The sequence below is a fragment of the Polypterus senegalus genome, chromosome 17, assembly GCF_016835505.1.
Source record: "Polypterus senegalus isolate Bchr_013 chromosome 17, ASM1683550v1, whole genome shotgun sequence".
Lineage (NCBI taxonomy): Eukaryota > Metazoa > Chordata > Cladistia > Polypteriformes > Polypteridae > Polypterus > Polypterus senegalus.
The window spans coordinates 7,752,485-7,778,490 of record NC_053170.1 but is presented as its reverse complement, the minus strand read 5'-3'; the positions used below and the strand labels follow the sequence as shown (position 1 = coordinate 7,778,490).

Sequence of the window (26,006 nt, the reverse complement as noted above, 5' to 3'; positions counted from 1 at the left end):
TTGAGTAAATGTTAAGAAACTGCCAAGTGACGCACCAGGCCCAATGATTTAAAATACTATCATAACCAAAACTGACATGTAAGGGTATGCCTTATGTATTACAAGTTGTTGAAAATGACTTAAATGTTTAAATGAGGGGTGACACAGAAAAAAACGGGAACTTTTGAAAAACCCAATAAAAATAGAAGAAATCCAACAAAAGCAATTGAACCACTACAACTTGCCTTTTAAGAGACAGTAATCCAAATTATCAATGTCTGAAAATTACGTCCTGTCGATGGCGTCCTCCTGTACGTATGCATTTTTCCAATCTGCCGTTGAGGTTCCCCATTGATTGCTGCAACATCTCAGCGGGGATACCATTAATTTCGTCTTGAATTCTTTGTTTCAATTCATTCGGTGTCCTTGGCCGAGTCGTGTAGACCCGACTCTTAAGGTAGCCCCACAAGAAAAAAATCACAAACGGACAAATCCGGTGATCTTGAGGGCCAGGGAATGTCACCGAATCTTGAGATGACACGGTTACCGAACAATTCTCGCACAGCTGCCATTGACTGCCTTGCAATCGATTACTAAATTACTAAATGGCGAGACTGTTTACAGCTCAAGGTCCTTGTTCCGCAGTGCTGCCAACTGTACATGGCTGCCACTACGCATTTCAAAAGTTCCCGTTTTTCTGTGTCACCCTGTATATTTACTGTATCTACATCAAATACAATGCTTTTTAAATAAATACCAACGTTTTAAAGTTTCCTTATCTGCAAATTTACAGTTGATGATTGGAGCTCCCTGGCATCCTCAGTTTGTTCTCAAAGGGTTTAAAAGGCAGAAATGTGCACATTCACCCCTCAATTGTTCTGGTTGAGAGGAAGAAATAGGCGCTGAATAGAAATACTTAAGAACTATCTTAGATAATAATTGGAATTTAAAACAAAAAAATATATACATTAAATGAAATACACCACCTCTTTCAACCTTCGCAAACATATGCAGTTTTTAATATCTGGAAAAAAATTGGAATTAACTTGCTTAGAGATCTTTATATAGACAACGTCTTTGCATCCTATGAACAATTACATTCCAAATTTAACATTCCAGCCACACATTTCTTTCACTATCTTCAAATCAGGAACTTTGTTAAACAGAACCTTCCAGATTTTCCTCATCTTGCACCCTCGTCCACGCTGGAGAAAATATTGCTCAATCTCAAGGAATTAGACTCCATCTCTACAATATATAAAATCATTTTACAATCCCATCCTTTCAAAGATCCAAGAGGATACTGAGAAAGAGATCTCTCAATTAATATATCAGAAAAGGAGTGGAAAGTAGCAATGCAGAGAATTCACTCAAGCTCCATATGCGCAAAGCATACAATTATACAACTCAAAATTATATATCGAGCACATCTGTCTCGACTAAAACTCTCCAAAATGTTCCCAGGGCGAGAGCCAACCTGCGAACGTTGCAACCAAGTCCCAGCCTCACTGGGTCACATGTTCTGGGCCGCGTACACCAAACTAACATTATTCTGGACAAAAATTTTTAATTACCTCTCAGACAGCCTTGGACTCACAATCCCTCCTAACCCATTAACAGCTGTGTTTGGGGGTCTTCCAGAGGGGCTTAAAGTGGAGAAGGACAAACAAATTGTGATGGCATTCACTACACTGTTGGCACGCAAACTCATTCTGATAAACTGGAAGAACCCAAACTCTCCTCTTTTAAGTCAGTGGGAAACTGATGTGTTATATAATTTGAAATTGGAAAAAATCAAATACTCAGTTAGAGGATCCGTACAGACTTTTTTCAAAACATGGCAGGATCTAATCAGTAATATTTTAAAATAAGTTTATAAAGCACAGAGAATTTATTAATTTAGGTATGTTTACAAGCCTTAAATTTAACGCTTTTTGCTCTCTCTCTCAGGGGTGGGGATCGATCTGTTCTTAACATAATTCTTCTTTTTGTAAAAACTTGATTGCTTTGTATGGATTGTAATAAAATTAATAATAAAAAAAAAAAAATGAAATACAGTTAGTGGTGTTTTTTCATCTGAATACTCCGACACTTTCAAGTGGACAAGCAAATCAAATCCTTTTATCGGAGTATGATCCAGTCTGTCATCACTTTTAGCTTCATTGTTTGCTTTAGAGGTTTTAAAAACAAAAATGGAAAAACAGCAGATTACAAAACATGTAGCTAAAGTTACTGGGGTTGATGTACATGATTTGGTTAGGTGTGTGCCAGGGGGCAATGTTGAAAAAACTGGAAAACCTCTCAAATGACGACAGACACCCACGACACACAGAGCTTAACTGCAGTACATCAGAAGGACAATCACACAAATCACTCCACAAATTCCAGTTGGAACAAAAACCTGCAGCTACTCAGAGTCCCTAGGACTGAGTTTGGGCAAACTGACAACTGGAAACTTAATAAAGGGAATATGCTGAATACGTTTGATTTTAGTGTCCCTTACCAGTGCAGCTGTTACTGTCTCAAACCACAGGAAGCCAAGTTCAAATGCCTGCCTAGTCTCTGTCTGTTAGCACGTTCACTTTATATCTGTGCAGGTTTTCCTCTCGTATATCTTTAGGTTCATTCATGATGCTAAACTGGCTGAAAATTAGCAAGTGTGGGACTGTACACAAATGTGCCATGCATTGTAAATATCTCCTTTTTTTACTGATATATTGCATGTAGTTTAACGCTTTATTAAGTCAGAATATTCAGCCAGTCAGTCACTCTCCAACTTGCTATATCCTAACACAGGGTCACGGGGGTCTGCTGGAGCCAATCCCAGCCAACACAGGGCGCAAGGCAGGAAACAAACCCCGGGCAGGGCGCCAGTCCACCACAGCCTTTCAGAAATATATAGTAATACATTTTTGTTTTCTCATTTCCCTCGTTTGACTCACCAGGATAGGTTAACTCCAGTGTACTCCAGGCCACAGTGCAGGAGCAGTGCCCCAAGCAGAAGTCCCATAGAAATATGCACAAAAAATTTCAGAGGCTTTCCTTCAGGGACCCATCGGCTCAGAAACCAACCCAGAAAAGCTCCTAACAAGAGACAAATCGTAATAAATTGTAGTGCCAAACAAAATACACTCATTTTGTCTACCTGAACATTAGTGGAGCCGCAGAGTGACTTTATTCTATCCATGCCCTAAGTCTTGGTATATAACATTAACGCCCAGCATAGATTGTTCAGTGTTTTAAGGTGCAAACTACTAACCTGTCAGAGATCCTGCTAAAACCTGATGTGGGAAATGAGCAAGAATGAAGACTCTGGAAATACACACTGCCAGCAGAATGGGCATGTAGAAGAGGAAGGGAAATATCTTCAAAAGAAAACTGCAAACAAGCATAATTTTTATATAAAAAATGATATACTTGAGTTGGGCTGAACACAAAGATCAAGAAATCAGCATTTTCAATTTCAGTAATTTTTTTTTTTTTGGGACTAAACTCCCTGATCAAAATCAAGAATCTCCAGCTTCCACTGGGGAATTCACAGGGTCTCCAAGTTCAGCCGAGACACCTATAAACTATCCGGTGTGCCACACTGCAGCAGCAGCAGCAGCATTTCACACATTGCCTGGTATATATATTCTCCCTTGTTACAGATGCACAGGTGCCATCCTCAGTAGATGTTGAACTACCTCAGCTGGTTTCTCTTAATGTAAACCAATAATGGCTTTACGCTGAGCTCCTCTCGACTGTTAGGCTCCTTACCCTGCCATGGACAGTGAGACCCATGACATTCTGAAGAGGTCCTTGTCTGGCTGCCTGCATCTCTAAATTTAGGTCTTAAATGCCAATTTTCTGTTCCATTTATTTCAGCATCATGCCTTTAAGAGCTGGAGGGCACCACAATGTGGTGTGCCGAATTGTTCATCAAATGTAAAACACTATTACAAAAATAAAATTAAAAAGAAAAGGAAAAAGCTTGTGTTTTAAAAGCCGGGGCCAATTAACGTATATTGGGGATAAATTGTGAGAGGAACATTAGAAACAAACTCTGGCCTACAGTACTTGCAGAAAGTACAAATAAAACATCTACTGAAACTATTCAGTCTGAACATGCTACCCTTCCAGAAGCCAGCTATAGTGCAACTGATATGTGACTGACCTTCCACTCCAGGCGTAAAGTGAGGTGGACAATGACGTAACCATAACCCACAAGACTGCGCCAGTCACCATGGCATGTCCAGAGGGACTACCTACAACAGGAGGCATTAAGTCATGTTCTTTTAGAATTGAGTTGAAAAACAAGGAAGAACGCAGCCTACTATTTGCAGGTCCTAGAAGCACTACTGGATCTTCAAAAATGTCCTCCGTTCAGGCAATTCTGTTTTCATATAGCATTGAAGCACCTTGCAGAGCTACAGTGTTAATTCACATGAACTAAAAACGTGTCTGCCTACTAAGAGCCAAAACCAACCAAAAAAAGCCACAGTAACAGTTAATGTAATTTTTCTCATACTGCAGTTCATTTGTGTAATATTTAGGGGAAAAAAAAAATCAATATTCACAATAATTTATGTATCACACAACACCATTGTTTGATATAACAATAGCTATCAATAAAAAGCCCAAAGGGTCCACAGGAATTCAAAGTATGACACACCTGGGCCAGTTTCACATGTTGAAGAAAACTGGGTTAACTCCGGAGACGTCCCCATGAACTGTCCCGACTCACCAACCCACCAGAATGGCCTCTCGCCAAAAAGCAACCTGCAAGAATTCAAAGAAATGAATAAGAACAGCAAAAGTGAAAAAGCTGCAAATAAGGTAAGGTAAACATTTTGTGTAATGCCATAATTGCTGAAAGATGTATTTGCTGAACTAGAGTTGTATTTATTTGCACAACAATAAAAAAAATAAAGTAATGCTGAAAATGTGGCATGGAATGTATAAGACATCAGAATGGGTCCTTGCCTGTAGGGTATGAAATATGAAGAAAGAATTAAATATTTGTATACTTAGCAATTTATTAGGTGACAGTTTGGAAAATGTACTTATTTTTTTTATTTTCAAGAACCAGAGCATTAAAACAGCATACAACTCAATCAAACCAGTAATAATAACATAGTCAATACATTTTACTTCTAAATCAATCCAGAGAAAACAAAAGAAAGACAGAAATACAAAGGGGAAAAAAAAACAAGACAACATTCAAACCCTCTCATGAGAAACACAAAAAGTCGAGATATACGAGCAGAAACTTTTTAAATTAAATAAAACAATTAATAGCATAGAAGAGTCAACCACAGGCCCGAAAAGCTTAATCTAAAATGTTATTAATAAATTCTTGACATGTTTTAAAAAAGTTTTAGATTTATTCTTAAGAGACAGAATTAGATTTTATTTTCTAATTTGAGGCACATAAAGAACGTCGCCCATTGAGTACCCGTTGAGTTAAAGAATGTCGGTTGGAAGTCAAACCTGCATGCTAGGAGAGGGCTAATAGGGTGTTCTAATTTATTCCTCCCTGTGCACTTTAATCACATCCTGGAGTAACACCTAATATCACCCTTAATGCATTAGGAGTGATAGTGACACCAAAGCTGTCTGAGGAGTATTTAAAGATTTGTATCCAAAATTATGATAATGTGGTGCATTTCCAAAATATATGGCCTAATGATGCTGGAACTAGATGGCAATGCGTTAAAGTTTGATTTTGCGCGGGGTACATTTTAGAAAATATCAAATGAGACCTTTCAATTAGCATCTCAGAAAAGGAATGGAACTCAGACGTACATAATAATTTAGTTTTGTATGTGACAAGCATTTAATAATTCAGCTCAAAACCTTTCACCAAACATATATAACTTATATTTGTATTTGAATGTTAAGCATTCTCTGACAAAGTTCATCATAAAAGGTGCCATACATTTTTTTTTTTGCTCCATTTCGTATGTTACATAAAATAATCCACAAACACTTTGAAATCATACAAATACGCAAGGAGATATATAATTATTCAAACTGTGGTTTTGTGGTAAAATTAGAAGAACTCCCTTAGGTAATTGGTGGCACAGCTAACGACATCCATCCATCCATCCATTTTCCAACCCGCTGAATCCGAATACAGGGTCACGGGGGTCCGCCGGAGCCAATCCCAGCCAACACAGGGCACAAGGCAGGAATCAATCCTGGGCAGGGTGCCAACCCACCACAGGACACACACAAACACACCCACACACCAAGCACACCCCAGGGCCAATTTAGAATCACCAAACCACCTAACCTGCATGCCTTTGGATTGTGGGAGGAAACCGGAGCGCCCGGAGGAAACCCACGTAGACACGGGGAGAACATGCAAACTCCACGCAGGGAGGACCTGGGAAGCGAACCCGGGTCTCCTAACTGCAAGGCAGCAGCGCTACCCACTGCGCCACCGTGCCGCCCCAGCTAACGACACAATATGCTATATGAATCCTTCCCAGCTACAGAATTCAGTTTAAGAGTTGTTGAGAGCTACAGCTTAGCCTGGCAACATGTGGCACAAAGCAGGTGAGCCTTTTTGATGGAGCATTCATTCACTGCAGGGCACACCAACTTCATTACATGCACATTGACTAATACTGGACCTTTTTGATGTCGTCCAACAACGTAACCTAAATACTGTGAGGATGTGGGAGAATATACAAACTCCTCGGAGACTGACTCTCCTAAAACGCTTGAGGCAGCAGCGATAATTACTTAAATCGAACATTTATACTGTAATGTTAACTGGTTTACTAAGAAGTTAAGTGATTGGGTGCCATTTTGAAATTACTATGTAAATAGTACTCTAATTTTGTTAAATAATCAAAAATCGAAAGCACGCTTTGCATTTTAACATGATCAAGTTTTCTAAATATCTTCTTCTTTCTGCTGCTCCAGTTAGGGGTTGTCACAGCGGGTCATCTTCCTCTGTTATCCCATTACCTGCATGTCCTCTCACACCACATCCATAAACTTTATCAAGTTTTCTAAATATGACGGTACTTAATGCCAAACTTGGTAAATATTGACTCATCAGATGTTTCTTTCTAATTGCACTGAAGTAAGCACGGGCCTTCCATTGTCAAGGAGTCGGTGAATGGTCAAGTACAGATTATGGAAAGGAATGGTTAAACCCCGAAAAGGGAAAGTCTAAACGGATTAATACTGCGCCTTTCACAGCTCGCATAATCACGTAGTGTCTAACTGAGCAACTGACCTCCTGCGTTACAAAATGAGGATCCGCAGGTCAGTTAATACACCACGTTAGCAGGATGTGTCTCAGTTTCGAAAGAAAGGCGTGCAGCTTCACTTTGTTGTCGGTAGCTGGAGCGTCGCAATCGGAGAGCTGCCAGAGTGGTAACATATTAGGCAAGAGAATGACACGCCGTAATGAAAGAGTCATTTATATATATTTTATGAGAGTCCATGTGCGGGCAATGAAGTTACAGTATTGCACACGCTTTTTACGTCTTTAAATGTCACTGGCGTATATAGCGCCTTTCATTACGAAAACACATACCAAGACAGTTTACAGCGATCGCACACGGCTAAATATGCAAAACGTAAAGTACAACTATCTTCATATTAATTTGTAGAAGTTAAGAGGCCTGTGTCTTAATGCTTCTGTGTTTTTAGATCGACTCACATTTTTTCATATCGTCCATTTTCATCTCAAGGTGATCAGACTGCAAACCGCCCGGCATGTCATCCCCTCAACCCCAGGAACTTCTTACCACTTAAACACGAGATTGAGCCACTCCGACAGAATCGCTACCCACAGCACCCTGACGCCCGTCCGCCTATTCAGAAAGTAAGTGAACGGGAAATAGAGAAGGAACGCAGCTTTGGGGTCCCCCATATGAGTAACTACAAGCCACACGTTCTGGTATCCGATGAGGTGCTTCTGCAAAATCTCCGCGACGCGGATTCCGTGTATGTAAACCGCCTGCATCGTCAATGCGCCACGCGAATAAAACAGGCAAAAAGGTCGAGCTCTAGATGTGGCACGAAGACCCGCTCGAGCAGCCCACTGCGAACGCCGGCCAGTGTGGGCGGGCAGCTGCTCTTCTTCGGCATCGGCTGGTAATGCGGACTTCCTGTCGCGCTCCCACCTGATCGAGCGCGCGCGCGCGCGCGCACGCATTCAATCGACCGCCCGCCTTTTCTTCCCGCCAAGTCGCGAGGACAACTCGAGTCAGCGCCGAACTCGGCTGGGGCGACAAACGAAAATAAAGTCAGCATTTACTGTAAGAACTAAAATGTTAAACACAGAAATAACTAGATACATAAGTGTTAAATAAAGTATATAATAGATAGATAAATAGGCAGATGTAAAATGTACTGTGTAATAGATAGATAGATGTGAAAGGAACTATATAATAGATAGATGTGAAAAGCATTATATAATAGATGTGAAAGGCACTATATAATAGATAGACAGATGTGAAAGGCACTATATATTAGACAGATGTGAAAAGCACTATATAATAGATCGATAGATAGATAGATGTGAAAGGCACTATATGATTGACAGATAGGACCACAGACTGATGCGAAATGCACTGTATGATGAAAGACCCAATAGATAACATTTTATTTGTCCCCTGATAGCATGACATGCAGGAAATAGTCCTCGATTTTTAACAGTGGTGGGGAAATAAAATCCAAAAGGCACAGCAGGATGTGTGGCACAGCGGTTAGTGCAGCTGCTTCACTGATCCAGTGCCTTGGGTTCAAATTCCATGATAATTTGGTGTCCATGTGGATTCTACATGTCATCTCTCTAGTATGCTGTATTTATGGACTCTCAGATATTCTTTGTGGTCGTATTATACTAGGATTTGAAAGTTTTGGATTTTGTCTAAGCTTGGAATGCTCAAATGCTAAATATCTGTATAATAAGTATTGTTTAGAGCCTTATTGTTTATGGTTCTTAAGGTGACTTTCTGCTAGAGAGGTGTTTCCACTGTCACTCCAACACTTTCATTTAATGCATAAACATTTTCTAAACTATGGGGTTGCTTCTTTACCTGGCATTACTCATAGCAGCTTGGTGTCGGATGGTTAATACTTTGCAGTCTGTGTGTTTTCCTCCATCATCCGTTAAGATGTGTAGGTTAGGTTAAACGCTGATTTCCATTGTCTCCAGTGTGTATGCACGAATGAACTATGCAATCGCAGTTGACAGATTTAATGGTTTCACACCCATTTGAGGTCTTTTTAAATTGATTGTGCATGAAAAGTAACTTGGCTGTGACTCTTTGTTCAATGCTATTTTTCTTGAAATTGTGTGTGGTTTTGTGATATGTCTACCTGTATTTCCCCACCCCTTTATGCTCTTTTTCTTTCTAACCTATGACAGGCAGAGGTAGAGGTTAGGAGCCTGCGCTGATACAGCATGTTGCTGCACCCACCACAAGACAAAGCACCTCAGGATCCCAGATTAGGGCCCGAGTGTAGGTGTGCAAAGGGTGACACTTCAGCACCACACTAGTTCAGATGGAATGATAGATACTGTAGATAGAGTTAAAGGCACTATATAATAGATAGATAGGCACTATATGATAGATAGATAGATAGATAAGGCACTATATGATAGATAGATAGAGTTAAAGGCACTATATAATAGATAGATAGGCACTATATGATAGACAGATAGATAGATAGATAGATAGATAGATAGGCACTATATGATAGATAGATAGAGTTAAAGGCACTATATAATAGATAGATAGGCACTATATGATAGATAGATAGACAGATAGATAGATAGGCACTATATGATAGATAGATAGAGTTAAAGGCACTATATAATAGATGGATAGGCACTATATGATAGATAGATAGATAGATACTTTATTAATCCCAAGGGGAGATTCCCATACTCCAGCAACAGCATACTGATAATAACAATATTAAATTAAAGAGTGATAACAATGCAGGTATAACAGACAATAACTTTGTATAATGTTAAAGTTTACCCCCCGGGTGGAACTGAAGAGTCGCATAGTGTGGGGTCTCCTCAGTCTGTCAGTGGAGCAGGATGGTGACAGCAGTCTGTCTGTCTCTGAAGCTGCTCCTCTGTCTGGAGATGATCCTGTTCAGCTGATGCAGTGGATTCTCCATGATTGACAATCTCAGAATGGAACAGCGTGAGCTTTTCTTTTTACAGTATATGGTGGCTTGAGTGCCAATCCTGCCACTAAGCCCCAAATATCACAAAACATCCTTCATTTAAAATTTTACACCTGTGAATTTCACACATAATTGCAGTTCATTCAACCAGCAAGATTGCATTCACTGCTACTGCCTCCCAGTCATTAATAAAATAGAGCATTAATTGGGCATTTCTGTAGGAATCAGCCAAAAATCAGCTAATACAATTGTCGGCCTAAAAAAAAGAAAAGCCCAACTGTGTGTCCCAAACAGGAATGCAGAGGTGGGGTAATTGAAGTACAGAAATTCTACTGTCAGTTCCAGCCATCCATTATCCAACCTGCTATATCCTAACTTCAGGGTCACGGGGGTTTGCTGAAGCCAATCCCAGCCAGCACAAGGCAGGAAACCAACCCCGGGGGAAGGCGCCAACTCACCACAGGGCACACACACACACACCAAGCACGCCTTTGGACTGTGGGAGGAAACCGGAGTACCCGGAGCAAACCCAGGCAGACACAGGGAAGCGAACCTGGGTCTCCTAACTGCGAGGCAGCAGCACTACCCACTGCGCCACCGTGCCGCCCATTATCAGGGTATGCAACTGGGAATTTTACAAAAAAAATGCTGTGCTTTAATTATGGCAACGAGGACATGACTGATGCTATGAATGTTTTTTAGAACAGAACGATTCCAGCAATCCTCCATCAGGGATGACTTTACTTTAGGCAGGCAAAACAACTTGGCAGGTGGGCCGTGGCACCAAGTGCCACATTTGAGTACCAAGAAGAGAAACAGAATAGGTGAGTGTTAGTAACAAATTCTGACTATCATGTTACTTGTGTTTTAGTGCTAATGACTGACAACAGAGATGCAGTCTGTCCAGTTAATCAGCAGCTCTAGTCAGGGTGTGCTAAACTGAAGTCGTGAGTCTTTGAAAGCTGAGACCGAAGGGGCATCTCTTATAGTAGCAGGCAGACCAGTCCACAGTTTAGGGGTCCTGTAACTAAAAGCTCGACCTCCTACTGATATTTTATCAATTCTTGGAATCCTAAGCAGACCGGCATCTTGAGATCTTAATGTGCGCTCAGGTTTGTAAGTCATGATAAGTTCGGACAAGTAAGCCGGACCTCAGCCATTTAATGCTTTATACGTTAAAAGGAGGATTTTGAAATCTGCCCTAAACTTAACCGGGTGCCAGTGTAAGGATTTAAGTTATGTGCTCGTATTTTCTTGTTCCTGTAATAATTCTTGCAGCAGCCTTTTGGATTAACTGGAGGCTGAATAAAGAACAGTTTGAGCATCCAGTGAACACCGCATTGCAGTAGTCAATCCCACTAGAAATAAATGCAGGAATTAATTTCTCAGAATCCTGTTTATTTAGAAAGCGCCTTAATTTCCCAACATTTTTACGATGGAAGAAACCTGATTTGGACAACTTTGTAATATGCGCGTTAAATAACCTACTAGAGTCAAAGAGAACTCCTAGATTGTGGGCTGATTCAGTAAAATGAATGATGATTCCAACTGAGTTAAACGATGACAGAATATCGTTGTGATCAGCGTCATTCCCTCCAACAATTAACATCTCTGTTTTATGGTTGAGTTTAAAGACAAGTAGTTCTCATCCATCCACTCCTTTAATTCACTAACACAACTAATTAAAGCAGCCTTTTTCAACCTGTAAGTATTTGCAACCCGAGTTTTCATAACAGTTTTAATTGTACCCCCCCCAACATTTTTTTGAAATGTAGATGCATATTTTGTTATACCTACTCAACTTTTATCGACATTTATCTAACTCTGTATTTATTTTTCTAGTATCAGAATATAGTTTAAGTTAATTTGTTTTGGTTTCAACAGATTTTTTTTTTTCATATTTTTGATTCTTGTTTTCTTTTTTTCACATCTTCCTGCCCCCCTTTTTGTTACTTCGCGCCCCACAGGTTGAGAACCACTGAATTAAAGACAACATCAGAGAAACTTCATTTGATCTAAATGAAAGGTATAACTGGGTGTCATCTGCGTGCAAGTGAAAATTAACATTATGTTTCCTAATGAGAGATCCCAGTGGAAGCATGTAAAGTGAAAACAGTAAAGGTCCCAGTACTGAGCCCTGCGGGACACCATATTGAACTTCTGTGTATAATGATGGAGACCTGTCAGCACATTTCTGTACATATTGGAATCGATTTGATAAATAAGAACTGAACCAAGTGAGCACTGTGCCTGTAAGCCCAACATCATTTTCTAGCCTGTGCAGTAATAGAATGGTCAATGGTGTCAAATGCTGCGCTTAAGTCTAACAGCATAATTACAGTGGAGTTTCCTTCATCAGAGGATATCAGAATGTCGTTTACAACCCGCGTTAATGCAGTTTCTGTACTATGACCAGTACGGAAACCAGACTGGAAATTCTCAAATAAATTGTAATGCGTAAAGTGTGACTGAAGCTGATTGGCGACAATTTTTCTAGTATTTTAGAGAGAAAGGGTAAATTTGAAATAGGCCTATAATTATTTAGTATGTGTGGGTCTAGGTCTGACTTTTTAAGTAATGGTTTAATGACTGACACTTTTAGTGCATCAGGTACTGTGCCATGCAATAATGAACTATTGATAATGTTTAGAATAGGCTGCAAGAACATCCATTGCACTTTTACTAGTTTTGTTGGCACTGGATCTAGGGAACAAGTAGTGGGCTTCATTTTAGAAATTAAAGTTAAGACTTCCTGCTCAGTTACAGGATTAAAATTACTAAAGTGCTGAATGCAATGTGAGGCAGGGTCTGCTAAGCTAGTATTTGGTTTGTACTGTGATGCTGAGATCTGGGATCTTATATTTTTAATTTTCTCATTGAAGAAGTTCATAAAGTCTGTACTGCTAATATCTGATGGTATTTTGCACTGTAGATCTGAATTTCCATTTGTTAATTTAGCCACTGTTCTAAACAGTACCCGAGGATTTTTATTATTGCTATCTATTATTGTAGAATAGTATTCTGAGCGAGCTTTAAAGAGGGCTTTTTTATATTTTTAACACTCTCTGTCCATGCAATTTGAAAGACATGTAGCTTTGTTGTTCTCCATCTGCGCTCCAGTTTTCGACACTCTAATTTAAGAGCTCGAGTGTTTTCATTAAACCAGGGAGAGTTTCTATGTGCTTTGATCACTTTTGTTTTAAGGGGAGCCACTGTGTCCAGAGCATCTCTCAAGGTCACATTATAATGTGATGTTAGCTGATCTAAATTGTTTTCCACGTTTACATTTGATGTTGACTGATCTAAATTGTTTTCCACGTTTACGTTTGATGTTAACTGATCTAAATGGTTTTCCACAATTACACTCGACTTACTCAAGGTATCTATAAATTTTGAAGCAGAATTACAATCTAGATGTCGCACTGTCTTTGTTTTAATCTGTGAGTGCGTTGGCAAGGGCAGAACTAAATCAAATGTAATTAAGAAGTGATCGGAAATAACTTCATTTAATGGAGTAATATTTAAATTTTGAATTTCAACTTTGTAAGTTATAATTAAATCTAATGTGTGGTTATGATTATGAGTTGGACCTTTGACAATCTGACAAAATCCTACTGAATTTAACAAATAAGTAAAACATTTGCTAAAAGTGTCAGTTTCCACATCAATGTGTACATTAAAATCCCCCATCAGTACTACGTGATCATAATTTATAGCCAAATCAGATAAAAGGTTGCTAAATTCAGTCATGAACAATGAATATGGCCCTGGTGGTCTGTAGACTAGCACTATAATTGTGTTGGAATCTGTTTTAATATTTAAAATGAATGCCTCAAAGGATGTAAAGTTGCCTAAATTTTTAGATGTGATTTGCATTTTGTTACAATGAATTATTCCAAGGCCTCCTCCTCGACCAGAATCTCTAGACTTATGAAGGAACGAGTATCCATCTGGTGACGCCTCAGCTAGGGGAACAGTGTCACATTTACTAAGCCAGGTTTCAGTGAGAAGACACAGATCAGATTTTGTACTTAATATAATATCATTTACCAAAACAGCTTTAGTGCCAAGAGAGCGAATGTTCAATAAACAGCATTTAAAACTGCATGGTTTTTCTGAACTGCTGATATATTTTTTGTTTTAATTTGAAGTAAATTTCTATTACAGATGCCCTGGTGGAGGTCTGGTTTTATCCCTTGGTCTAATTATACACCTTATTTTTGGTTATCAATTAATTTAAGGTTTGTATCAAGACTAAATTTACTGGATGCCCCACAACAGGGATTATGGGTAACAGCTTCAGGAAAATAACAGGTGGGATAAACAACAGCCTGTGATTTAAGATCACATGACTGTGGCCTGGATGGTGCTCTAATCAGTCAACCAGGCAGTTTTGCTGCCATATTTTGGGATAATACATAAGATCCCCTCCAGTTAGGATGAAGACCATCTCTTCTGAAAAATCCAGGCCTTTCCCAAAAATCATCCCAATTGTTCACAAATGCTATGCTTTTATTTGCACACCAGGTTTCTAGCCAGCAGTGAAAGGAATGCAATCTGCTATCTAACACATCCCCTCTATATAATCTTGGTAAGGGGCCAGATACAATTAAATTCTGACATTTTCTTTTAGCTTTGGTGCATAGAGATGAAGTTCCTCTTTAATACCTCAGATTGCTGTAAATAAATATCATTAGTGCCGACATGCAGCAATAAGGTAGATACTTCATCGTTGGCGACACGGTCCAATGCGGCCTCTATGACAGAAATTGTGGCCCCTGTGAGACATTTAACATTAACTGCTGGTGCGCTGGGGAGTGCTGAGAATCTGTTCTGGGTCCGAAATGGTGACCTGGGTGCCAAGGGACTAAATTTTGGCTTCTTAGACCCCCGTCTTACCGTTACCCACTTGCCCAGTGGCTGAATTGGTGCTGCTTACTTTGGCCACGCAGTGACGACAGTGGGACCTGGAGAGACTGAAGCCGAATCAGAAATAGCAGAATTGTCTAAACAAAACCGAGTAGATCTAATTTTCAGCAACTGATCGAGCAAAGAGGAGTTAAAAAAAAAAATGTTTTATTTGTTTCCCACTGTATCACCGTTTAAGAGGGGTTTTGGAGGAGCGGCCACATCTCCTTGGGGTGCGTTCTGCCCTTCTCTTCACCATGGCGCGTAGGGTTGGCATGCGAAACGAGCAGGGGGCAAAGCCCCTTAGTTTCCTTACCAACAATTATGTGTTCTGCCACAGTAAGATCTGCCCTTCAAAATGATACACAGGCCCTGAGTCTCCAATAAAGGATATGTGTGCTTCGGACATGTATTTGATAGATAGATAGATAGATAGATAGATAGATAGATAGATAGATAGATAGATAGATAGATAGATAGATAGATACTTTATTAATCCCAAGGGGAAATTCACATAATCCAGCAGCAGTATACTGATATTAAAATTAAAATTAAATTAATGTTCGCATTTACTCCCCCGGGTGGAATTGAAGAGTCGCATATTTGAAAACATTAAAAGAAAAACAAATAGTAGAACTAGACATAATACTCATAAATATTTCATAACCATTTTTTCTGGTTATTCCTGACACATTCACTGTCAATTTTGTTGTGTCCAGAAGCTTATTCCAGCACCTGTGGAAATAACAATAGCATCGTTTGTTTAAAAACACGGATGAATTTTGCAACTTATTCTGCTCTAACATATGTGTATAGCAAAAACAACTCTGTCCGTAAGAAAATCTGAAAGAGACATGATCTGATCATTACAGTATTTTGAGGGGTACAGCATGAACACATTGAGTGAAAGATGATGAAGTTATAGCCAGCTAAATCACAGTGGCAGAAAACAGACAAAAATGATGCTACGTTTTAAGGTTTAAAGATATGCAAAACATCGATGCTCACCAATTAGGAATGCCAGCATCAATGGAATCGTTTGTACAGGTGCTCTACAAATTCTTTGCGATCTTAATCGGCGCTACAAAAAACCTACCGCGTCGTTACTCTCCACTCCAGCAGGTGGCACCAAATCTTAACGTGCACAGTCGGCATAAAAGTAAATACGCCGCGCTGTGCAGTGACGTGTGTGCGGCTGCCAGTTAACTTCCCGCCGAGTTGCTTCCAGTCGCCGCTGCTGATCATCAGTAGTAAGAGGGCGACAACGCTGAAAAGTCTACTTTGGGTGGGCAAAAGTACACAATTGTCAGTAACGGATTCCCGACCCCTTACCTGTTGTACAGATGCAATCACTCACTCGAGCGTCATTTTTAATAAAACATGCATAACCATGTGTATTAATATTTAGTAGAAAATGGAGCCATGCAAAAATATAATGAAAGACGACGCCAACGCTCACTCTAAAGGGAATCTCGAAAATGCACGTGGGTTACGCGACACCAGCGACTTCCTTCGCACGTGGCTGCGTGACTTTTAAAAGACAAAGCCTCGGAGTCGCCCTAACGCGCCGGCTTTGGCCCCATGACCGCCGGCTTGACCTTGAAATGTCTGCGCATAGCTGCCATTCGAGTGAAACACACCAGCGCTAAAGTTGAGCAAGTTAAATTTTAAGTGTTTTTGTTTTATCATTTACACTCGGTGGCCGCACGTTTTTTTTTATTTGTGTCACGAATATTACTATAGGCGTCTTAATGCCGTATACGCCATAGTCAATCCGGTACAGTCCATTCACTCCCTACATCGTTAGTTCGACGTGCTCTACAGTACACGCGACGTCACGTCAATCATCATAACACCTAACGGTTTTAAAGCTCTTTTCCACGTCCACGCTGCAGTCGTCAGCACGTCACGCACGCTTTTCTAATCCCCGCCCAATTCTCATTGCTGATGCCAGCACGCTGCTGTACGTAAGGCGGGCGCTCCAGGTTTCCTGGCTGACAAGATGGCGGCTCCGGGACCGGGGGAGTACTTTAGTATCGGCAGCCAGGTCTCCTGCCTCACCTGCTTGGGACAGCGCCTTCAGGGGGAAGTCGTGGCCTTTGACTACCAGTCTAAGATGTTGACTTTGAGTATCCTTTGATAATAATGGCTTTTCTGTAATGTGCCTGCCTCTCTCGCTCTCTCTCTTCGGGTGTTAGGGGCCTCAGGGAGGGAAAGGGGAGGGGGGTGGGGGTGACCGGTTGCCATCTCTGCCAAATAGTGAGCCTGTGCCTACCTTTTTTGCATTCTTTGTGGTTGTTCACGTCACCGGACCGTGAGTTCGTCGCTGATCGGGGACGTTAGACCCCTGAGGCCAGTCGGGGACCACTCGTTTCGCTCGCTGTCTCGGGAGGTGGGCCGGTCGGCGTGGTGATCGAGACAGAGCACTATCTGGCACCTCGGACATCATGGCAGATTTTCTTTTCTTTCATTTAATAGATCCAGAGTGGGATCGCTTTAATAACTGAAAAAATCGTTGTGATCAGATACATCATGATTATTTAACTCGCTGGATTGCGATTCTTGGTGGTGGATTGTTAGTATCATGAGTGTTCACCCAGCTGGCTAGGTGGCCCTTTCAGCCTTGTCCTGTGCTAGCTTTGTTTGAACACCCATTCCGTTTTATGTTCTCAGATGTGCCTAATTCCATTTACCTTTATTCACGATTTCTAATTATTGTGCAATCAATTACAGAAAAAAAGAAGGAAGGACTGAAAGGGTTTTTAATTTCAAGTCACCAACGTCATAAATTGGGTCCTACTTAAGGATCAGTGTAACCTGTTTTACTCTGTCGGGAAGGGTTTGGTTTGAGCTGTGCTTCTGTGCCGAAGTAAGCTTTTCAAAATTGGAGTTGGGATGAGATGCAAATGCATGGGGACCTGATAACTTGGCTTTTAAATAACGCTGATGCAAAAAGAAAACTGGAGGGTGTAAATGATAGGAAGTGTCAACTCCTTGCATACAACAAACCCACTCTGTGTAGTTTAGCACTATTGCACGTCTGGAGCAGGTCATCATTTTAACACCTGAATTTGTCTGTAGGTAAGCAGGTAGATGAGCCAATGGTGTTCTGGGTAATGGACTGTTCTATTGGGCTGACCGCAGTTTTTGAATCCTCTTGTGGTAGATCACCTGGACCCACTGCAGTTTGCCTAGAAGATAAAAATCGTAGTGGAATGTGCGACTATCTGTGTGCTCCACAAGATGTACTCTAACCTGGACAAAGCTGGCAGCACTGTGACGATTGTTTTTTTTTTTTTTTCTTTTCCATTTTTCCTGTTCAAGGGTAAACTCGAGATATACAGGTAGATGAGCCTATGGTGTCCTGGATAATGGACTATCTGTATGGTAGACTGCAGTTTGTGAGGCTGAAGGACTGTGTGAGCACCATTGGAGCAGTTCTGTCTCATTACTTTGTACACCTTAAATTATAAATATAACCTCTGGTCATGTTCGCTGCAAAAACAGGGGTGTATTGATAATGGGGGGTGTGAGACAGAGGAGAGGATTGTCCGGTGGAGAACTTTGGTTTTGCCGATTTTAAGATGCAGGCAATTCTTTCTGCGCCAAAAAACAAACTTGATTATTATTGACTTTCGATAGTCACTATTCAGGTGTGGATGTAAAGATGGTGCAGTTCTACAAGTCCACGTCCGTGACAAGCTGGTTTGGTCTGGTAACACAGAGGAACTATATAAGAAAGAGTATAGCAAACTTTTTTTGTTTTTTTTTCTTTCTTCGGTGACTGTGGTCCTTTAATGTGGGTAGTGAAATCCTTCACATCTTCTATAACTCTGAGATGGCCAGTGTGGAGTGCTAGGCTGGCCTAGCAAATCAGCAGGGTAATTAAAAGGGGCAGGTTTAGTTATGAGGTCCACTCTGGACTCCTTGAAAGTAGCAGTGGAGTAGAGTATGAAAACAAAACTGAGTGTCGTTATGAACAATGCTACACAACCTCTCCTTATTCAGCAGAGGGGTGTTCAGGAACCGGGGGTTCCTTTGTACACCTGCATAAAGCCTCACTGTGACTGCAAGTGCCAAGTAAAACATTTTCATTCTTTTTAGTCATTCTGGTATATATTTATTTATTGAGCTTCTGTAAAAAGGAAAATTTCTCCATTTGGACAAATTAAGATCTTTCTGTCTGTCTGTTTATCTATCATATAGTGTCTTTCACATCTGTCAGTCTGTCTCTCCATCTATTATTGTTTCCTGTTTATCTGTCTCTCTACCTATATGTCTGTCTGTCCTTTTATTTATCTGTAAGCCTTGGTGTTTAAAATGTAGGCATATTTTTTTTTTTGTTAAATACCTTTTCAGAAAGTGGAATTTCCAGCGATTTTTATGAAGCGGACCTGTGCAAAGTAGCGAAGAGATGGTTAGCACTGAGTCAACCACTTCAGAATTTCACATCTGGTTATTATCTGTGTGGAGTTTGCTCACTCTTCCTGTGCATGTGTGTGCGTTTCTCAACAGACATTCTGGATTTCTTTGCACATCCCCAAAGATATTTTGGAGATGTTGCAGAAGTGTTCATACAAGTGGGCCCTGTCATGGACTTGGTGGCTTGCTGAATGCAGTTTCTTGCCTGGTGCCCAGTGCTTCTAGAAAAGGTTCCAGCCTCCTCCTCCTCCTCCTCCTTCTTCTTCTTCTTCTTCTTCTTCTTCTTCTTCTAAAGCTTTTTCCACTTTCACGTGGGGTGACTATATTGGACTGACCTCATCCACTCTTGTCTGTTTTCTACCTCCAAGCTTGATACTCCTTCCTCCCTTACATCCCCCCCTTCAAACAGTCCATCCACTTTCTCTTTGGTCATCCACTTCACTTCTTAAACATGAATTGTATTACGTGAGTTTGAGAGTGTTTCTTATATGTGGATTATACTTGACCACAATTACCTATTTAAAAAGCCATTATCTGGGTTTATCCAGGTAGACCAGGTTTCCTGTTTATGTACTTCTTGCAACCCTGGAACCAAAGCCCGTTCTTCGTATCATCTACTGCTTACCTGTGGGCTGTCTTTGACCTACAATTTGGACTCGCCCCTTCCAGCTCAGTGAATCTTCCATCCGTTTCCCAACCCGCTGAATCCTAACTACAGGGTCACGGGGGGTCTTCTGGAGCCAACACTGGGCACAAGGCAGGAACCAATCCCGGGCAGGGTGCCAACCCACCGCAGTCAGTGAATCTTTCACTTTTCTTTATAAAGAAAATCTTCACCTGTGTTTCTTCTTTTTCGTTTCTTTTTTCTTATAACACAACTTGTCATCTCTGCATTAATCCTACCCTTCAGTTCTGCATTCATCCTCTTCACCCTTATAGAATCTGTTCACATCCACCTCCTGCTGATAACGCCGAGTACAAGATAAATTGTACCCTCGGCATGACACACTTCTTTGGAACAACTGGCAGCCTTTCAGTGCATTCACTATCAGCATCCTGAGATCTTTGAAGTGAAATGTACTTCTGTTTTTAATAATGCTGCTAATAAAACTATCAGCATTTTACGCACAAGTATGCATATTTCTTCAGCTGAAGCACTGGTTGGTTGTGTGACGGGCACAGAGGTCAAACAGCGAGAGTGTGGTGGGACTTAAACCTAAAACAATGGAGTGTATTAATGCAGCTCTTTTACGACAGAATGGCCCTCTCGGCCTTGTCTACCATTCGTTTCTAATCATCGTTAATCTCTAATCTGTACATTTTTAGGGTTTAGCGTGAAAACATATTTGGATCTACTGCTTTGACACGCTGTCGACAAGTGCATTAATATTGGTAAGTGTATTCTTATTGGGTAAAGCAAGTTATGGCTTTGTCTTCAGGCGTACGAGTGTCGATTGCTGCTGTAACATATTGCTCCAAGCCAGTTATCAGTTTAGGGGATAGGAATGAGTAAAAAAGAAACTGCCTTTGCCACGTCTTTCAGTTTCACTGGGCATGCGGCTTTTCTCATTTAAGGTGACATTTTTTTTGTCAGTCATCAGATTTTTAGATTATTGCACCAATTTGTCACTCTTCAGACAGTTTGGTAATTTTGATGTACAAAAGCATGTGTATTTATTTATTTTTTTTTGTTATCTGCCACTGTTGTGATATTTCTTCATTATTCATTAGATAGATACTTTATTAATCGCAAGGGGAAATTCACATAATCCAGCAGCAGCAGCATACTGATAATAACAATATTAAATTAAAGAGTGATAACAATGCAGATATAACAGACAATAACTTTGTATAATGTTAACGTTTACCCCAAACCTGGATGTAATTAAAGAGTCGCATAGTGTGGGGTCTCCTCAGTCTGTCAGTGGAGCAGGATGGTGACAGCAGTCTGTCGCTGAAGCTGCTCCTCTGTCTGGAGGTGATCCTGTTCAGTGGATGCAGTGGATTCTCCATGATTGACAGGAGTCTGCTCAGCGCCCGTCGCTCTGCCACGGATGTCAAACTGTCCAGCTCCGTGCCTACAATAGAGCCTGCTTTCCTCACCAGTTTGTCCAGGCTTGAGGCGTCCTTTATGCTGCCTCCCCAGCACACCACTGCATAGAAGAGAGCGCTCGCCACAACCGTCTGATAGAACATCTGCAGCATCTTATTGCAGATATTGAAGGACACCAGCCTTCTAATGAAGTATAGTCGGCTCTGTCCTCTCTTGCACAGAGCATCAGTATTGGCAGTCCAGTCCAATTTATCATCCAGCTGCACTCCCAGGTATTTATAGGTCTGCACCCTCTGCACAGTCACCTCTGATGATCACAGGGTCCATGAGGGGCCTGGGCCTCCTGAAATCTACCACTAGTTCCTTGGTTTTGCTGATGTTAAGATGTAAGTGGTTTGAGTCGCACCATTTAACAAAGTCCTTGATTAGGTTCCTATACTCCTCCTGATGCAGCCCACGATAGCAGTGTCGTCAGTGACCTTTTGCATGTGTCAGGACTCCAAGTTGTATTTGAAGGCGTATTTGGCATTAGGGATATTTGCACTGATCCGCAATCACAGAAATTCCCTTTTAAATTTTGAGCCTGTTTTTCACATTGCTTCTGTGCTTTATAAACGACTTGGCGAGTTTCTTCTCCCCAGCCTCTTAAATTAAATTTTACGATGTTGTGTGATGTAGCCGATGCAATATTTGCTGTGGGCTATGTGTTCAGTTATATCATTCTTGCTTATTCATGATGGCAGCTAAGCTTCTCGAAGTTCAGTTGCTATTGTTGGGGGGAAAAAAAAGTAGTGCATCTTGCATTTGTCTACGGAGAATCATTCCAGCACCATGAGCATTGTTAAGAGACATTCATTAAATAAATCGGGGGTCCTCAATCATGGTCCTGGAGGGCTGCAGGTTTTTATTCCAACTACAGTTGTGGCCCAGAACTAATTATGCAGATCCAGATCGTCTGGATGACTTTGATTTATGCCGGGACGATTCCAGTTCGGTGTAAAGATGATTCTTCATGTCGTCCGTTCGCACACTTCTCGATGGTCCGGGACTTTTCAGGTGATGTCCTATGTAATAAACTTAAGTTATAGCGTAATAAATTGCATAATTAGATCTGGACCATCCTATAGTTTCCTAATTAGAAGACAGGCCTTGCTGATAATGAAACTTGATATTGAACTGTTTGGCTTGTTAGTGCTTGCATTCGTCCAAGAGTAATTTTAATTACACTGTAGAGCAGGGGTGGCGAACTCCAGGTCTCGAGGGCCGCAGTGGCTGCAGGTTTTCATTCTTACCATCTTCTTAATTAGTGACCAGTTTTTGCTGCTGTTTACTTCTTTTAATTAACTTGACTCGGCCCCCTTAGTTTGTTTTTTTCTTTAATTAGCAGCCAAACAATAATGAGACACAAAACAAGCCACCATATGACCAGCTCCCCTGTGCCCATCACACGATATCTGAAATTAAAGAGAGGTGATGGTCTTGGTGAGGTTGATCTCTCGGGTCACCAAAACATTTTGACGGCGCTCTTAGAAAGAACAGAAAAACCAACAGCTGTGGTAGAATGAGAGCAGCAACGAGCCATGGAATTAAATAACGAGTTTAATTAACAGGAAGAATTTGCTTCTCATTAAGAAAGTGATTGGAGTTTGAAGCCCCAGTTTAGCCGGTCATCTGTCAGCTCGTTTCACATCTCATTTCTGCTTGGCTGTCATTTAATGAAGAAAGGAATCAATTCAGAAGGCTGAACTCTTCTAACAGGGCTAATAAAGTGATGGGGGGGAAAAAGTTAATTAGCAGGGAAAACTAATCACCGATTAAGAAAAGGGTTAGAATGAAAACCTGCAGCCACTGCGGCCCTCCAGGCCTGGAGTTTGCCACCCCTGCTGGAGAGTTTCCTCCTGTGAGAACATCATCCAAGTGTTTTATGGACCAGAATAGATTTAAACTTAATGGTCCTTCCAGTTCCCCTCTCCTTTATTTCTAAACTTTTTTTTTATCACAGGTACTTCATGGTAACCACAAGAGCTGGAGAACTGCTGGTTTATTGGTTATCTGCATCTCTTTATTAACTAATGTCTGGTTAAGAAAACGGGCAACAATTAAAACTTAAATGCAGCTGCTAAAATCTAAACTAGGCAATTAATGGTTCTGAATGGTAACGAGCAAGGGAACTAAAAGAAAAGCCCAAAAAATACATTGCTTTAGTAGTAAATAAAATTAAAAAATCGGTTCAAGTGAAAACCTGCAGCCAGCCATAGCAGACCTCCAGGACTGTAATTGAGGACCACTGAAATAATTTAATGTGATTCTTTACGTACCGTAGATTATTATGAAACTTAATAGATGTTTGCATTGTATTTGGAATTCTACATATTACACGTAAATCTTTTTTTTCCCAGAAATGTTGTAGGTATGTCACTCTTAAGCTAAAAATACTTGGAAGAATGTGTTGTTCTGTTTGCACACACCGTAAATAATGGGGCTTTTGTGTTTGCTAAGCGTCTCGGAAGTGGCACAAAGAATTCCACTGGCCTTCATACATTATGAATAATACGGGGAAGTTTCACTTACACTCTGTTCCAAGTGGTTGCTCCCACTGAGGCAGTTTGGAGATGACCCTTTCTGTCCATATTTACTGAGATGCAGCAGTGACCTTTGACCTTATTTCAATACATAAAATCAGTTTAGCCAGAAGTGGCATTTTCCTGGTGTCACGTGTGGAGGGATAGAAGACTTGCCTCACACAATTCCTTTACATTTTATTTACACTAAAGAAAAAACACTCAGGTTTAAAAGTTTTTTTGTGCTAATGTAGCAACACATCTTTTGACAAATCAGTTGATTTTTTTTTTTTTTTATACTTTCTCTCAGTGTTACTTTATACCAGGGGTCTCCAACATGTCACTTGTGAACTTCCGGTAGCTCACAACCGCTTTCCAAGTAGCTCGCCAAAGGGTTAATGAATCCTACAAAAATTTGAGAACTTGATTAGTCAAATTACGGGTGGGTGATCTTTCCAAAAAAATCATATCACGATCCTTTTAACACAAACTCACGATCCATAATCTGAATTGCAATCTATCTTTTCAATGTGGCATACACTTCAGAGAATATCCGGACTCGAACTCAAGACTTCAGTAACACTTTATTTTAAATATCAAACAAAGTTGAATTTAATTGTCTCGTTCGCTAGCTAAGCGGAGTTAAGGACCACACCCCGAAGCTGGCGAGTGAATGAGGAAGGCCCTTCCCCTCAGCTTGTTACGTGGATCTCGGATTCGCTCAAATAAGTCGGTACGGCAAACAAACTCTGATACTTCGCGTGATGAGGGAAGCTGCAAAATCAACCGCAATGTTCAACAAAATTATCGATAAAAAACCAGATCTAAATCTGTTAAGTACAGTGATCCCACACTATATCGCGCTTTGACTTTCGCGGATTTTAAATGTAAGCATATCTAAATATATATCACAGATTTTTCGCTGGTTCGCGGATTTCTGCGGACAATGGGTCTTTTAATTTATGGTACATGCTTCCTCCGTTTGTTTGCCCGGTTGATTTCATACAAGGGACGCTATTGGCGGATGGCTTAGAAGCTACCCAATCAGAGCATGTATTACATATCAAATAAAACTCCTCAATGATATACGATGTGCTTCCCGAGCGGTGCTTTTGTTTGCTTTTCCTGTTCTCTCTCACTCTCTCTGACGTTCTCTGCGCCTGACGGAGGGGCTGTGAGCAGAGGGGCTGTTTGCACAGAGGCTGTTTGTTTAGAAGATACGGACGCTACTCTAAAAATGCTGAAAGACTACCTTCCCGTTGCTCCCTTCTTTGCGGCTGCTTTATCGCGGTGCGCATACTTAAAGCCCAACAGCACGTATTGATTTTTTGATTGTTTGCTTTTCTCTCTCTCTTGACATTCTCTGCTCCTGACGGCGCTCCTTTGAAGATAAGATATGTTTGCGTTCTTTTAATTGTGAGAAAGAACTGTCATCTCTGTCTTGTCATGGATCACAGTTTAAACTTTCGAATAAAGGGTGTTATTTCATATCTAGAGGGCTCTAATAATGTTAACAGTGTGGGAGAGTTTATAAGGGCTTAAGATATATTAAAATAACTACACAAACATATGGTTTCTACTTCTCGGATTTTCACCTTCATCGAGGAGGGATTACTGTAGTTCTGTCGTGAAAAGTGGACTGACAGATTGGATTTGATAGATTACATATTAGTAAACGTTCAAAAGAATGTGCAGTTAAAGTCTCAAGAGTGAACCTCAGTGGCTCCACTCCACCAGACACCTCCGTGCCAGTCATCTGACTAACTGAAAAACACAGTGACACAGTGACGTGACGAAATGACAAATGTGTATTTAGAATTGTTTTGTTTTGACCGCCTTCATGTTTTAATTCAATAGCGTGAGAGACACTAGAAAATGCATACAGACATACAAAATGCACTTGCAGGTGAACTAAATATTTTTTGTGATGT

The 26,006-nt window shown here is 40.7% G+C and overlaps 2 protein-coding genes across 5 annotated transcripts in view; one reads left to right on the top strand and one right to left on the bottom strand.

Moving 5' to 3' along the window:
* The window catches only part of g6pc3 (glucose-6-phosphatase catalytic subunit 3), a 47,803-nt gene extending 30,910 nt beyond the window's left edge, over nt 1-16,893 (bottom strand). For 2 of the 3 annotated variants that reach the window (XR_005631004.1, XM_039739460.1), the window contains exons 1-5: nt 7,731-8,084; nt 4,634-4,740; nt 4,136-4,226; nt 3,239-3,357; nt 2,922-3,063 (exon numbers count right to left, since the gene is read on the bottom strand). Coding sequence is in view for 2 of the 3 variants with exons in the window: in XM_039739460.1 (XP_039595394.1) it covers nt 2,922-3,063; nt 3,239-3,357; nt 4,136-4,226; nt 4,634-4,740; nt 7,731-7,948 (677 nt within the window). In the remaining variant the exon portion in view is untranslated. Of the gene's footprint in view, nt 1-2,921; nt 3,064-3,238; nt 3,358-4,135; nt 4,227-4,633; nt 4,741-7,730; nt 8,085-16,135 lie in introns of those variants that run through there. The other variant, XM_039739461.1, reaches the window with a different exon arrangement.
* Nucleotides 16,894-16,988: 95 nt separating this feature from the next.
* The window catches only part of lsm12b (LSM12 homolog b), a 45,142-nt gene continuing 36,124 nt past the window's right edge, over nt 16,989-26,006 (top strand). Inside the window, exon 1 of one of the 2 annotated variants that reach the window (XM_039739463.1) lies at nt 16,989-17,168. In XM_039739463.1, coding sequence (XP_039595397.1) covers nt 17,042-17,168 — 127 coding nt within the window. In that variant the 5' untranslated portion in view covers nt 16,989-17,041. The remainder of the gene's footprint in view (nt 17,169-26,006) is intronic. The other variant, XM_039739462.1, reaches the window with a different exon arrangement.